Source organism: Haliotis rufescens, unplaced genomic scaffold (assembly GCF_023055435.1).
Source record: "Haliotis rufescens isolate VD_foot unplaced genomic scaffold, xgHalRufe1.0.p SCAF_30, whole genome shotgun sequence".
Taxonomy (NCBI): domain Eukaryota; kingdom Metazoa; phylum Mollusca; class Gastropoda; order Lepetellida; family Haliotidae; genus Haliotis; species Haliotis rufescens.
In genome coordinates this window covers 2,606,855-2,623,814 of record NW_025964002.1, presented here as the reverse complement: position 1 = coordinate 2,623,814, position 16,960 = coordinate 2,606,855, and the positions used below count along the sequence as shown (strand labels likewise).

General features: G+C 38.1%; 1 protein-coding gene across 2 annotated transcripts in view; it reads left to right on the top strand.

Annotated features, from left to right (window-relative positions):
* The window catches only part of LOC124117280, a 40,028-nt gene that overhangs the window by 9,347 nt on the left and 13,721 nt on the right, over positions 1 to 16,960 (top strand). The window contains exons 2-8 of one of the 2 annotated variants that reach the window (XM_048380413.1): positions 5,648 to 5,721; positions 8,390 to 8,471; positions 10,243 to 10,998; positions 11,397 to 11,535; positions 11,908 to 12,044; positions 13,646 to 14,018; positions 16,794 to 16,862. In XM_048380413.1, coding sequence (XP_048236370.1) covers positions 8,415 to 8,471; positions 10,243 to 10,998; positions 11,397 to 11,535; positions 11,908 to 12,044; positions 13,646 to 14,018; positions 16,794 to 16,862 — 1,531 coding nt within the window. In that variant the 5' untranslated portion in view covers positions 5,648 to 5,721; positions 8,390 to 8,414. Of the gene's footprint in view, positions 1 to 5,279; positions 5,722 to 8,389; positions 8,472 to 10,242; positions 10,999 to 11,396; positions 11,536 to 11,907; positions 12,045 to 13,645; positions 14,019 to 16,793; positions 16,863 to 16,960 lie in introns of those variants that run through there. The other variant, XM_048380412.1, reaches the window with a different exon arrangement.

Here is a 16,960-nt window from a genome sequence, read left to right as displayed (position 1 = left end):
ACGTCGCACGATTGCCAAGATGCAACTGAATTCGCTCTAGGGCAAGTTTGGACAACGGTTAGACTACAGTCAGAACATCTATATGAACGATCCTGTACAGTACTTTGCCTTGTAGTCAGTTGGCCAGGGGTGACAAACAAGATTTTCGTTCCCACATTTTCCTGTATACCTTAAACCTTTTCTATTGCATAAATGAGGTATCTGTACACAATTTTCATTGGGTAGTAAGCTTGCAAGTGTGTGCAGGAATTTTCAGGGCGTCAAAATTGCATAAATTGAAGGAAAAATGCATAATTTGACAAACATGGCTGTAACATTTTTATTAAGTCATTAAACTATCCAAATTATGTCTTTGATTACAGGTTATATGTTCGGTATTCTGAATTTGGCACACATTTTGTTTCATTTTACTGTTATTCTAATTCTCAGTGGAAACATTGGTAAAAATTATGTTTTTTTACTTCATTTTCAAATCTTGTGAGTAGGTAAACACTAATTCCATTGAATTGTGACAATAAAACCACTATAACTGGGTATTAAAATCTGCCTTAACCATTGTACTATCCCATACAAAAAACAAAATGAAAGTATATTACATTGGGGTTCAGATATTGTATACAATGTTACCCCACCCCCCAAAAACCAATTTTGACGAAAATTGCTTATTGAGATATGGTGGTAGATGATGTTGCTGTAGTGGATGGGTGGGATAATTGCAACAATGCTTAAAAACACCAAAATAGTAAACTCATAAAGAAAAAAGATGTTTCAAGTTTTTCTGTGAGCATTTGTGGTGGCCATCTTGAATTTCAAGATGGCCGCCATTTTGACCTGTTTTCAAAATCAAGATCTTATAAAGTTCTTCAACATGGTCATGTAATATATCCTATGAAAGCCTTTTACATTGTCTTTTCAATGATATACATTATTCACTGACTCCTGTGGTAAATTGACAACCAACAATGAAAAAAGGAAATATTAAAATCAAATTTCTCTCGTGACTTTAACCCATACTCAAATTTAGATTTACATTAAAATGGACATATTTTCACTCAAAATTGTAGATATACTGCACTTTAGTTCTTCAACATGGTCATGTAATATATCATATGAAAACTTTTTTACATTGTCTTTTCAATGATGTACCTTATTCACTAACTTCTGTGGTAATCTTATACCCCACTAATACAACAAATGATATATCGAAAGATAATTTCTCTAGCAACACCCACCAACCTCCAAAGTCGTATTTACAATGTGAAATAATGTCATCTCTAGTCACCGTCAGAGTCTGTGTCATCTGGAGAGGTAGGTAAGTTGTTTCTGTTTAGGCATGACATACCACAATTGCATCCAAGGGAACATCCCATGATGTTCTTGGCGCAGCTTCACCTGGATGAGGAGCATCTGCCTGTTGTGCATTTACAGGTGAGCAATTCTAGACACAGTGCTGGCATTCATTCCTGGGTCATTGGGATGGGTTCTATGACATCCTCAGTAGACGACCACCCATACTCTTCTGGTGGTGGAATGTCAGCCTCTCCTTTGTGTGCAGAACACCATGTGATGCACTGGTGCTGACATCTGAGTAGAGGTTTTGTGGTGGGAGTTCCTCTAGGTCTCCAACTCTGTGGAACATGTCAGCTGTAAGTGTATTAATGCTAGTTGCAGTCGATGCTGGATTGTACATGTTGATGACAAATGTTTCTGTCTTTTTCATGTTGAAGGCACCAGTTTCTTCTATTGGTTGCAACAAATATGGTTGTGTGATAAATATGTTCCAGGTCCACAACCTGTGACCGCATGGAATGATGGTAGAGCTGCTACAACATCTGAGAGAATAAGAGGGTGATGTACATCATCAACTGCTATGCACCCATTCATATCTGAGCAGAAAACCGATGTTTATGATGTATCAACTGCACTAACACATCAGTGTCTCGACTGTGAATGACACTGTGGTCGTATCCATTGCAGGAGCCATCCATGAAATTGATCACCATTCGTGTATCAGCCGTTTTATGTGTTGACAGTAGATTTGGCATTGCTTCAGATTAATCTATGGAAGATACTGCTGTATCTGGGCTGCTTAATCCACCTGCAATAATGATGATTTGATGATTATGATGGAGATGCTGTGCCTGTGTGTGCAATTCTGTGGTCAAGAATTGTATCAAATTTTGCTTGTTCATTTCAATAAAACTGGACAATGAAGTCAGCAGAAGGATGTCTCATTTATCTATTATTCTTCGAATTTTCTTTGATCGATCACCTCTTTTTGTCCGAGTTGCAGATTTTACTGACTTTGCAACATATTTGTCAAAGACATCATCGACTAAAGTACAAGTTTCACTTAAGTACTTCAGCACATTTCAATTGAAATCATCAGCCAAATTTCCAAAGGTCCTAGATTTGCTTGGTTTGCCTATAGCCTGTACAAGAGCCATGCCAGAAACAACAATGCTTGTTGAGTCATCAGTTGATGGTAGCATGAGAATCTGCAAGCAAATGTGATAATGCAGCTTTGTTGTACAAAGTAGGCCATCTGTTGTTGCCAGGGAAGGTGGGGTCTGGGACAGCTCGTGTTAGAAGATGTGGTACGTTTACTTCTCTTCCACTGTGGGTGGCACTCAGCAACCTTCTGAAAAGATTTCTTCCTTGCTTAAAGGTATTGGTTTGAGTTGACTTCTATTGATACCTGCATGGTGTACAGTGCGGAACATGTACTGTTGGACATATTTTCTGATATTTTGTCATGAATACTCTTAGCATTATCCGCCAATTGATTGTCAATGAACTCTGACAAAAGTTTGTCACCTCGATTCATACCATGATGATGTAATATCTTCCTTAGATCAATCTACAGCAATACCAAATCTACTATAAACACATGACGAGGCAGATACACGAATAATGATGCATGTCATGGTTGCCTCCTGCAATGGATACGACCACATTGTCATTCACAACCGAGACACTGATGTGTTAGTACCGTTGATCATCATAAACATCGGTTTTCTGCTCAGATATAGATGGGTGCAGGTACCGCAAAGGGCCCTCTATTCATACAAGTTGATGACGTACATCAATCTCTCATTCTCTCAGGTGTTGTAGCAGCTCTACCATCATTCCATGCGGTCACAGGTTGTGGACCTGGAACATATTTATCACACAACCATATTTGTTGCAACCAATAGAAGAAACTGGTGCCTTCAACATGAAAAAGACAGAAACATTTGTCATCAACATGTACAATCCAGCATCGACTGCAACTAGCATTAATACACTTACAGCTGACATGTTCCACAGAGTTGGAGACCTAGAGGAACTCCCACCACAAAACCTCTACTCAGATGTCAGCACCAGTGCATCACATGGTGTTCTGCACACAAAGGAGAGGCTGACATTCCACCACCAGAGGAGTATGGGTGGTCGTCTACTGAGGATGTCATAGAACCCATCCCAATGACCCAGAAACGAATGCCAGCACTGAGATGACATTATTTCACATTGTAAATACGACTTTGGAGGTTGGTGGGTGTTGCTAGAGAAATTATCTTTCGATATATCATTTGTTGTATTAGTGGGGGATAAGATTACCACAGAAATCAGTGAATAAGGTACATCAATTGAAAAGACAATGTTAAAAAGTTTTCATATGATATATTACATGACCATGTTGAAGAAACACTCACATTCACACCCACACACCCACTCACATTCACACACTCACATTCACACACACACACACACTCACACACACACACACACACACACTCTCTCTCTCTCTCACACACACACACTCACACTCACACTCTCACACACACACACTCACACACACACTCTCACTCACACATTCTCACTCACCCTGACTAGGCTACACGTGGAATAGAGACAATATTAACTAAAAACTCTAGGAGTAAACGATTAAGAAATACTAATGCAACGAAAATTAAGAACAATCTTTTTCAGATGGTGTTTGGGGGCCATGTGAATTAAGATATGTCTCCCATCATCAGATTATCTGAATTTGCATAACAAATATTGAGAGGAGTACTTTTTGTCAGATTATTGACAACGTACCCGGAATTTCAAGCTATTTCGTACGTATGTTGTGCCCTTAAACCTACAATGGTCTTAAGTCTACAATATTCATGAGTGGGCGTGGCTTGTGTATGCACGTGACACTATCTTCCTCAAAGCTGTTGATGTCTAACGAACGCATCGCTGTCTCGGCTGTCATTGCGCGATACGATGTTTCCCTCACAATCTCTACATCAGGTATATAACATGTAGTTTATGTGTCTTTGAATATTGTGCTGGACTATATTTGCGAGGCTCGACTTCGGACAGATCGAAAGTTCCGAGAATTACTGAGTCAACCCAACTCGCCTCACTCCGAAACATTCGGTGGTGCACATAAGCCCTGATCGAAACATTGACATGTCTTTGCTATTACTTGCAGATCCAACACATTAAAAACCTCTTGTCATCATGCTCCATACTTATACAATATACCTTTCTCTACTTGTTATATTCAAGAGCAAAGCAATCTCTGCGTGTGGCAAAAGTTGGTCAACTACAAGATGCAACTATATATTTTTAATATCCGAAACCCTGAAAAGATTCCAGGGAGTAGATTCACATGGTGTCCCAGAACAAGAGTTATCATGCTTGTGATATAAATATATAAAATAAAATCCAAATGGTGCCTAGAACAATGTTTATTAATCAGGCCCATGGCTCAGGCAATTAGGACTTGCCAAATCATTCTAGACTTGAGTTGGCTCCCTTTCTCCATTTATTCTAATGTGTCTGAGAGACAGAGGTTCAGGAATGTGCAATCTTCTTTCTGGATAAAAATAACCATATGAACAGATTCTGAACAGAAAATGAAGTAAAAAGTATGAAATTCAATTCCATGTATTAAAGTGACACAACTTTAATCTCCAAACAAAAAATATATGATATGATGCCCTATTTGTATAAAATCTGTTTGGAATTTATTTTTCAAATTCAATATACATCTATGAATAACCATTTGGCAAATAATAAAATTAGATAAAATACATGATCAGTGATGATATTTTCCATTATTCCAGATAATAATAGATGAGCATCTAATTGGATCTAATTAGATATGAGCACATGCAGTTTAATGTTACTCAAGATGGAAGATCTGTCGAAAAGTATGAACAACATGAAATTAAAAAAACCCAGGAAAAATAGACATATCCGCATTGATCATGATCTGACAGTTTCATCAGAAATAAAAACAGATTTGTTGGTATTAATCACTGCAGAAGTCTTTACTGGAACTTTCTAAGTCTCAAGTAACTTGAAATGCTTTGACATAAGTTTAGTCCCAGTCAAGACTACTATTTTTGTAAAGGTGCAATTTTTTCATCTATATTGTTATTATGACATTCACTCTCTCTCCCATTTCAGAGAAAAAATTGTGGCTTCCTTGGTGTATCAACGGAAACCCTTAAACCTGCTGAAAGTCTTAAGTCTACAATGATGGGGTGGCCCCTCCCTGGACCCCCCAGGCAGTCATGGGCTGTTGCATAGGCCCCTCCTGATCCCTTTGACCATGCAAAACCCCATCTTGGCTGAAAAATTTCATTCACTCTCTCTCCCATTTCAGAAAAAATGGGTGGCTTCCTCGACGCGTCAAGACAACAGCCAGTGTACACCTCAGAGGTTCTTCCAGCTTGCCAGGTGAGCTTCAAACAGCCCAAGGCACCCTAGGAAACTGGTCAAAAATCAAATCCACCTTCTTTTTCTCTCTGTCTTTTTTTAAAGAGCTTGTGTAGACTTAAGACTTTCAGCAGGTTTAAGGGCAGCTATAGGAGCCCTTAAACCTGCTGAAAGTCTTAAGTCTACAATGATGGGGTGGCCCCTCCCTGGACCCCCAGGCAGTCATGGGCTGTTGCATAGGCCCCTCCTGATCCCTTTGACCATGCAAAACCCCATCTTGGCTGAAAAATTTCATTCACTCTCTCTCCCATTTCAGAAAAAATGGGTGGCTTCCTCGACGCGTCAAGACAACAGCCAGTGTACACCTCAGAGGTTCTTCCAGCTTGCCAGGTGAGCTTCAAACAGCCCAAGGCACCCTAGGAAACTGGTCAAAAATCAAATCCACCTTCTTTTTCTCTCTGTCTTTTTTTAAAGAGCTTGTGTAGACTTAAGACTTTCAGCAGGTCTAAGGGCAGCTGTAGGAGCCCTTAAACCTGCTGAAAGTCTTAAGTCTACAGTGATGGGGTGGCCCCTCCCTGGACCCCCCAGGCAGTCATGGGCTGTTGCATAGGCCCCTCCTGATCCCTTTGACCATGCAAAACCCCATCTAGACTGAAAAATTTCATTCACTCTCTCTCCCATTTCAGAAAAAATGGGCAGCATCAAGCTGGACAGTCATTGTACATGTCTTTGTTTAGTTCTCCATGTGATGTAATTAAATCGAAGGAAATTAATATTAAAACTAAAAGTTTTAATGTTAGTTATTTCTGTGTTTACTGGAGACTGAATGGATATTAAACGCAATTGTCCTTGTGCCTTATAATGGTTCAGGTTAAACTATACTTTATTAAACTATATATGAGGATAGAGCAACCTTTATATCTGAAAGACATGCTCCATTTGCTTTATCTGTGTGGTTGAACCTTGGCTCTATTAATATCAAAGTTGGCAGTGTAGCAGAGGCTGACATCAACCACATATTAGAATGGATCCCCTACTCTTTTACAATCCATCCACTGGTTTAGATAGAGGGGGGTTCAATTCTCTTGTGTATGATGTTTCTTTGTCCCAATTTCTCCGACAGATTGATTTTTTTATTAATTGTGCATGTACATCTTTTATGCATGTAGTCTGGTGAAAATTTTTGCAGAGTATTACACCCAGAGTGAGCCACCTTATCGCAAGCACAGAGTCAGCGATCTAACCCACTGAGTCTTCCACAAAATGAAAGTCCAACAACTGGTAGTCTGATTTCGTACTTCGTGTACACCCCCCACCCTATCATAACCTGTATTTGTCAGTGGAGGTATTATTGGATCTTACCCTGATTGTAGGAAGAAATGTTACAGGAAAGAAAGTTACAGAAATAAAGTCACATGACCAGCATAGCCTGCTTGATACCCAACCTGGAATACCTGTTTCCTGTGCTATTATGTTCTGTCAGTATTGGGTGAAACACATTGTGTAGTAGTATGCTAAGTGTCTGCACCAAGAATGACTTCCTAGTAGAGAACTTAATTGTGAGGCAGTTAACATTAAGCATAACATTACATGCTAATTACTCACTCAGAACTAGAAATTATGAAATAACTTTTTCATGTTAATTATTGTGGAAAGTATCTTTTTATCTTTACATGAATATATTATGCCTTATTTCGTGTGGTTTCTCTAAATTCTTATATTCAAAACTACAGGGTAAATGTAGAAATAGAAATAAACTTTAAATTTGAAAAATAAATAAATGCCATTATAAATGCATTTGTGAATATGACACATGAAAAAGTTACTTCCTTTTCACTATTTACCAATTTTGTCAAATCCTGACAGACTTGGTTCAAATATATTTAGATTTAAAAATGTAATTAAAAACACGACTTATATCTTGCATGCCATTGCAGAATATTGTAGAATATCATAAGGACTGGTAATTTATATATTTATTGGGGGGTGATCATGAAGAAATTACACAGCAAATAAAGGATGGGGTTGGGGAGGGGCGTTTTAATGACAACATGTAGGGGGTCACCAAAATTTATCACAAGTATATTTGGGGGAGTGGGTACGTACAACATAAATGACATGGTTCTGTATTATTTTGAATAAAAAGGTTAAATATTTCATTTGTTATATGTTATAAATGTCAATGAAAATGCAATCTGTATATATTGGGGACATAATAAATGCACATAAAATGTGTGTGTGTGTGTGGTTGGGGGGGGGGGGAGGGGCTCATCTAAATATGGTCCTAACCTCAATCCCATTATAAATTACCCATTGATAATTAAGGTCCTCTACCTCCTTCTCACACAGATACCTGTATATTTCCACCCCTTTATGTTTGTATGGTGCAATGGGGGCAATGTGTTCTTTCATTCAATACACAGCATGCTTTTGATCTCATTAATACAGAGAGCTGGCAGATTGTAAAAACCAATATTCATAAGACTTGTATACTTCATACTGATATTTCCACACTGAAGAGAGGTACTGCCAGAGACAGTATGGCAGGATGGGGACCCCAGCAACTGTTAAATGGCGATCACATTACAAATGTTCTCCCTGGGTCTGGGCAAAAAACACAAAGCACACATATTCAACAATTGTCAACAATTTAGGAAAACTAGTTTCATGTAGTATCATTTGTTTGCAGATGAGATTCCTGAATACCTGTCAGAATGTTGGATGATTTGAGGAAACAGACAGAGTCCAGTACATCCCAACCAATGGCAAGAGTAAGTACCAACACTATGAATTCATACAATGATATGTATATGTTACTTTTTTTAACTCTTTGTTTAGATCAAAGTTAATTTGATTAGGTACTTATGTTTACAAGTTCTACTTACATTAGATATCTAATGTTTTGGTCATTATTGTAAGATAGGATTTGTAGGTCCAGAATAACATATATTCCTTTCCATTTTGTAAGGCCTTGTAATGATTACTGTCAGTACATCATTTACTTCAGTTCCCACCGGTTTGTTTGTTCAATATTATTAGAACTGACATGCAATGTAACTAAAACAAGTAATGCAAAGTGCATGGTGGAACCAGGCCTTTATTTCTTAGTCTGAAGAAAAGTGATAACTTAATTGTTTCATGTAACTACTTCATACACAGCAATATTTAAAATTCGGCAATAGTTGAACTATTGTGTCATGATGACATCTTGTTATGTTTGTTAAGAATGGTATAATTAGTTTGTTCAATAATCATTAGAACAGAACAGGTACTCATACATCTCATGTTCATCTATTTTTCTGAAGTAATATTGCTTAGCCTTTGTATGATGTGGTGATAACTTCATGGTGTGACAATCTGTCCATTATACCATACTGTGGGTATGTATACCCAAATAAAGACACAAACTAAAGAGGAATCTTAGAAGATAATCATTAGCTCACCCTGGGGTTAGGCTGTGTGTCTGCTACTGATCTATATAACACATTCTGCATGTAATTAGCTACAAACCACATGGACATTTCCCCACACAGACAGTTCCCAACACTGACATTTCCCTACTCAGACATTTCCCTACTCAGACATTTCCCTACTCAGACATTTCCCTACATGACAATCTGTTCTTGTATATTGAGGGTCCTTCTACTTCTACAACATATGCTAAATAACTTGTTAATTTTTATGATTTTCCCATTACCATGAGCCTATGATGTGTACTTTTTATAGTGAGCATGACATTCCATTACAGTTCTGTATACCGTAATCTAGTGTTTTAAGTATGAATACTTGACACTAAAATAGGGGCCATTTCTGCAAGTAGTAAACATTTTGAAAAGTTCTTTTCCAAGATGTGATTATGGGAAGGTTTTCCTTTCTTTCTTTACAATCTTTAGGATAACCTGGTATTCTGAAAAACTGAAATAATGCATAGAATTAAGGTTTACATGTTTACATTGCCTGATTGTCTTTGGCTTTATTTACCATATATATTACAATATGAACACATTTCAGTGAATCTTGTGATTTGAAAGGCTGATATGGCAGTCATTATGAAAACAGTTACTCTATATGCAGTTTATTTTAAGACTAGCACCATGTACCACATTCACAATCAATAAGAAAGAAATAGTTCTGAGTGTCTGTTTATTTGAATTTTCCTTGAATCCTAGAAATATGATTGTGGAAAATAGATTGTTAGTCATCATTCTTTTGTAAGCATCAGCAACCAAATATGAGGACATGTAGAAGAATGTTATCACAAAATTTCAATGAACACTCGAGTACTTATTGGGAATTACAGTATGTGTTTTGAACAAATCATGTACTATTTCTCTTCTCTGGCTCAGCCTAACATGTGACATGTACATTGCCCAATGAGGGTGAGTTTCTGTATCTTTGGTAATGTGTTTTTGTAGGATGACTAATGCACATATTCAATAAATTTAGTAATATGAAAGAAAAGCCTGGTAAATATGATTATGGACATCATGTATGACATACAGTTGAACATGATGTAATAGGTTTGCTTTTAATGCATTTCAGGTAAAATGTTCAAGAAAAAGAAGTATTGGTGTGATTTCAAAGGAGAATTACGACTGCCTTAGATTAAAACTTGAAGGAGGTGACATTCCCAAGGATAGCAAGACTGTCAAGTTTTACCATGTCTGCCAGAAAATACGGAAGTTCAATTTATCTTTGACAGAAATTCACAACCCTGTCCAAGGAGAATATAGATTGGAGATTATTGATGGGGACAGGAAAATAGTGATATCAAAGTCAGAACTTGATAATGTCATCTGCAAATTTTACACTGAGTTGCGGGGTTCTGGAGCAAAGAAAATAAGAACATTGATAAACCAGTATTATGCTGGCATTTCTCAGGAAGCCATACAAGACTTTATAGACAGGCAAGATGACAGGCAACTGTTACATCCTAAATTTGTTAATGCTGCCAAACTAAAACCGGTGATTTCAAGAACACCAATGGGGCGACATCAGGTTGACCTTGTGGGACTAACTGGAATGCCTGCAGAAAATGATGGTGAAACATTCATTTACATCTTGTCTGTTATTGATGTTTTCACAAGATTCTTGTGGCTTCGGCCTCTTTCCAACAAAAGAGCCTGTTCGGTGGCATTGGAACTCCACAAAATCTACTTTGAGTATGGATGGGCAAATCCAAGAATCTTACAATGCGATCAAGGCTCCGAGTTTAAGGGAGCAGTCAACCAACTCTGCATTGAAATGGGAACGAAGATTGTCCGAAGTCGGGCTCACCATCCCCAATCTCAGGGAAAGGTGGGTGACAAATTTCAATCAAAACATGCGCACTATAAACGTTGAGGTAATAGATGTAGATACTTAATAGTAAGAACATTAATGTTGATGTTATTTGGAACATGTCATCTTTAGGGCAGAGCCACACTTGCATGTGTGTGACAGATGACACCGATGGGGCAGGATACACTAACCTTCGTGAACACCTGCTACTATCACTATTTTATGTTGATTCATAACACATGCTTATGATATTGATGGAATCATTAAGTGCACCCAGCTTTTAGAAGAGGCTTCTTATGATTATGGAAACTGTTTTTGTTATATATTTCATATATTTCATATACATGGTATAACACTTGTGCACACTTTTTGTGCCTGCCTAATCTGTTTACTATTTAGATGTTAATTTATTTCAGAGTGAACGATCACACCGGGATTGGAAAAGCCATCTGGAATTTGATCACAGCAAACATGGTGATGGAGAAAGCTTCAACTGGGTGGAAAAGTTGCCAGCATATGCTAGAATACACAATGAAAGCATTCATTCTGCACTTGGTAAAGTTTGAATATATAGCTTTAATTTAATGTGGGCATATGTCACAAAGTTTAAGCACATAATGTAAGCATATACTTTTCAGACTGTAAGCATGGTAAATGTGGATGTGTGACATTGAATTTATTTTACGCACTGACCAACAAATAACCATTATGACACAGTTAAATGATGATGGCTCATTACAGAAGGTACAACAGTTTCATAGTTGACCAGGTATTGACCAAAATATAGTTGCATGCACCCTTCAGGCTACTGCAAATTTATAGAACTCTGGAAATATCAATATTGCCACAGTGCAGTTGTGACATTTATTGTTGAAGAAGACATGAGAAACACAGGCTTGTATTTAAACATAATTCCTATGTTAACAGGTTGTTCACCATACAAGGCCATGCTGGGCTGCCCTCCAGTACACTTCAAGAATTTGTTGAGAGCTGGGAATACAGTTGATGCATACTCTTGCTCTGAAGAAGATGAGCAGTGCGAACTATCTGCAGAGAGTGATGAGGTATGGAGGATTTATGTCATTACGCAGATCAAGAGACAAACTCATCTATATACCCCGCCCATTGTCTAGTTTTAAATACAATGATATGTGCAATCAAATGTGACATTGTAAATTATCAGTTTATCTCACCTCCTTGTAGAAGAGGTTGAATACAAGAGCTAATATAACATCTCCATAAACTTTGTACATCTGCCTTAGTAAAACTTTAATGATAAACAAAGGTTATAATCATCTTCAAGTTTGAGTAAGCTAAGAATATTTAGATATCATGCATGGTTTTGTAGAGCATTGTTTTCAGGCAGGTATTGTTGCAGCCCTTTATAGGTACATGTAGTTACCAGAGTAAGGTACACGGTACAGATAAGGTACAAAAGTTGTAATCATGCTGACACCTCAAAACCTGGTGAATTTCTAATACATCTACAATTAATGCTTTTATGGATTTTGTTGCAGTGTCTACTGGTGTGTCATTTAATTAGAATAAGAAAATAAATCATATTTTGAAGTTTTTTAAAGAAAAAAGACTCTATAATAGCCATAGACTGATATTGTACAAAGTTTCATGAAGATATCTTGAACAGTTTTCGGGTTCTGCTCTGGTAAACCCCACTGCTTCCATTCAGTTCAGAGACTAAGTCAAAATTTCAAAACTTTATACAAAATAAAAAGACAAATTTGTAGGTGCAGGGGATAATAACTGTCATCGGGTCCTGTAAACCTGTGCAATAATGACAGGAGATGTGACAAGTAGAGACATGTACATAGAACTATTTCAATTGCAAGATATTAGAAGTAATGATATGTTTAGAATATGAGGTAAAACTACATGTGAAGTGGAAGTGATATTATTTGACGTTTATGTTAGATATGTGGATATAAAAGCATGGTAAATGTAATACTTTTGTTCTGAAGACATGTTCGTTCATTAAAAGTGTGCTCCAAAACGCACCCGGAGCCTATAGATCGCGCTTCACGTGCACTCGTGTTAGTGTTAAATAAAGAATCTGTTCTCCAAAACGCACCCGATGCATAACGATCGCATCGCCTGAACACACCAACGTATGGCTGTGACTGCACGTGAAATGTGAGGGTTGTGAGCAAATATAAGGCGGTAGCTCGCATCAGTTAGTTACTTGGTCAGAATTCGTTAGTTAGATGGTTAGAGAGAGAGAGAGAGAGAGAGAGAGTTGGTCATAGTTCGCTAGAATGTTTCGTTAGAACATTCGTTAGATGGTTAGTTAGATGGTTAGAAAGTTGGCCAGAGTTCGTTGGTTAGATGGTTAGAGAGATGGAGTTAGACAGATGGCGTTAGACATGGCGTTAGACAGTGTTAGACAGTGTTAAGACTCCCTTAGGAGTAACTGTTAGAATTAGCATTAGTTTCTTTCATTTGAGGTTGATTCATCTTTCTTTCACATAATAACAGGTAATCACGTTTAGTTCCTCATAGATCTTCATAGTTTTATAATAGGTTATCACGTTTAGTTCCTGGGTTCATTCAAAAAAAGGTAAGTCATACAAAGTTTAGATTAGTTTTCATTTTAAGTTAAACCACGCTTAAATATTCAGTTCAACTGCGCAACAACTTTATTATTCTTTAGGATACTGGAGACGAATATGGCATTAATGGGAGAATAGAAGCAATCACAAACCTCAGGAAAAATGTGCTGCAGGCGTCACTGACCAAATCATCAGAAATGATTCAAAAACACCACGAAAACAAGGACACATCAGTGTACAAGATAGGGGATGAAGTTCTGGTGAGGGTTCATGGAAAAGATACCAGAGTCAAACGAGGTGGGCCCAAAAAAGGGATGAAAAAACGCAAGGAAGGAACTATTGTCGAAATAGATTCCCAGAACTCCCAATTCAAGGTTGCCTATCCGAACAAGCATGTGCAGTGGGAGCAGGTGTGTGACATTACTTCTCGGACAAGAAAAGAAGAGAAGAGGAGAAGAATGAGGACATATGAAGGTACATATTTCCAGTAGTAGTTTATGAATATTATGTAATTAGCAAGTATGTTTAATAATGTATTTTAAATAAAATAGTTCTTACAGAATAGATGACATCATCTATCTTGGTGGACTGCAAAGACATGATGTTTGTAATGTATTTGCTGTTTTTATAATTTCCTCCACCCAAAGTAAGTGCAGTTGGAGATACAGAAACGAGATCAGTGGTCCATCTGTCACATTTTGTATCAAGAGCATTCAATATTTCCTCATGGACCCTCACAATTGGTGCCTTTTCCCATGCTGGAATGTTTATAATATACACAGTAAAAAAAGTGTTGCACCCCCACATTAATACGTTTGATACATCACAACATTTAAAACGCCCGACTCTGGTTTTAATGGTAGGTATTCCTTGGGGATCTGATGTTAAATGTGTAATGTTTTCGGAGGGAAGATGATCACCAAAACGTAGCAATCAGCACGTGAATTGCATGGTGCATGACATTTGCAGATTGCAGTATCTTCTTAAGCTCAACATCGACTATAAAAGATGTTCTCTGACAGCCCAGTTTATTGTAACCCACAATGCCGGGTAGACGATTGTCAGAAGCAGTCAAGTGGCAGATTATTGGCCTACATGGAGCAGGTCTTTCGTTCAAGGAGATTGGCAGAAGAACCGGACATCACTACTCAACAATAAGCCGTTTGGTCAGAAAACACGCACAAACTAATGATGTAAGGCATCGCAGACCCTCTGGCAGACCACGTAAGACCACAGTTAGAGATGACAGAGCGTTGTTGAGGGTGGTAAGCCGTCATCCATTTGCTACAAGCACAACCTTGAAACGTCTTTGGCTTCCTCGTCAACAGTTCAGTACCCAGACCGTGAGAAATTGTCTTAAAGCTGCAGGGTTGAAGTCCAGAAGGGTTATCAAGCGACCTAAACTCACAGACAACCACAAACGACTACGTCTAGCCTGGTGTAGACTGAGACAGAACTGGAACTTGAGGTCCTGGAGAAGAGTCCACTGGTCGGACGAAAGCAGGTTCCTTCTGCATGTTGTGGATGGCAGAGTGAGAGTATGGAGGCGTCCTGGAACAGCTTATACTGCAAGAAACATCATGCCAACTGTACCATATGGAGGTGGATCTGTTATGGTCTGGGGATGCTTCGCATTTGATTGTAAGCTTGATTTAGTGACCATACGAGGCAACTTGACAGGGGAGCGCTACATCCAAGAGGTGCTGAATCCAGTTGTGGTGCCCCATTTTGACAATCATCCACTGGCCACCAGACCGATATTCATGGATGACAATGCCAGACCACATCGTTCACGAGCTGTGACCCAGGTTATCCACAACAATGCTCTGACGCAGATTCCATGGCCAGCAATGAGTCCAGATCTGAATCCTCTGGAACATGTATGGGACATTTTGGGACGCCTGATTTATCGTCGGGACCCTCCTCCACAGAACTTGCGTGAATTGGAAGCAGCATTACACGAGGAGTGGCAGCAGCTGCCCATGGAGCGATTCCAACGTCTGGTGAGGAGTATGAGACGAAGACTTCAAGCTGTGATCCAAGTGCTTGGTGGAAGTTCTCGATATTGACTTACTGTGTTCGTCAAATCTCCATATGACATTCTTACCCTATTGGATGAATTTGGTCACTAAAAATTATTGAGATGTCACCATACTTAATGCGTCTTCGTTGTTCGTTCATTTTTCGTAAAAGTTCAGCATGAGATTATTACATGCCATAAGGTCATGGAATACCCCATTTAAGTTCATTGTATAGACAATACACTGGTTTGTTGGTATACACGAAATCCTGGTTATAATATTAATTCGGTTATCTTTACACCCTTTCAAAACACCCCTCCATGAAAAAGTATAGGGGGTGCAACACTTTTTTTACTGTGTATACTTCATTTGCATTTTCATGGCAAACAGTTGGTTCAAATGAGGGTGGGGTTTGTTTCCAGAGCACAATTCATAAACCATTGCGTATTTCTTCATGAAACTTTATATACACATCAGGCAGGTTCTGTTATTCTGCTATTCAGTTTCTTTGGTAGACTTTTATATTTTGCATTTCTAAGAAAATACCAAGTTGGACAGCTAAGCAGAACAGTTATCAAAGATGATACAACTCATGTTGCTACTGCAGGTTGAAAAAGGTCTCCAGCAATACATGCTTGAGGTGACTAATTTGACCAGGTGATCGGGTAACTTGGTTTATTCTATGACATGGTACCCAGACAGTGTGGATGTTGCTAATACTGCAGTGTTAATTAAAAGAGAAAGAACAACATCATATTTAAAATCAGGAACATACATTAATTAATGTTTTTGCTATTGTGGAATTATGGTTCAGAATTTTGAAAGTATTATATGGATCATAGCAAATGTAATTACATGCCATTACTAATTCACGACTTTGCAGGGTATTGAAATAATTTGGTGTAGTCATTAATTGTTATGTCATTTGTACTAAAATCTTAGGATTAATGTGGTATATGATACTTCCTGTGATATTATACATTACTTACAAGGGACATTCATTGGTTTGTCTTCTTGGAACGAAAGCTAACATTGACACAGGAGGTTAGGTGGTATACAAAACACAACTGATCAAGGGTCTGGAATCAAACTGCAGTCAATGGTTGAAGCATTTGTTGATTTTCAGTTCAGTTCAGTTCCTTAACCAGTTAAATTGGTCGCTCTGTGATATGTTGGTATGTGCAGAAGAAGGCATAAATGTGATAATTTTCATATATTTTTCTAACAGATGCTCTGCCAGATGCAAGAGAAGAGGGTAGAAAGCCAATCAAAAGGGGAAAAACACAGGATGAAAAAGGTATTACAATTTGAGACACCTCATAGGAATCTTCTGGAACAGTTAGTCTCCAGAACATTAGGCATATGCATGAATACTTGCATGCATGCATGCACAAT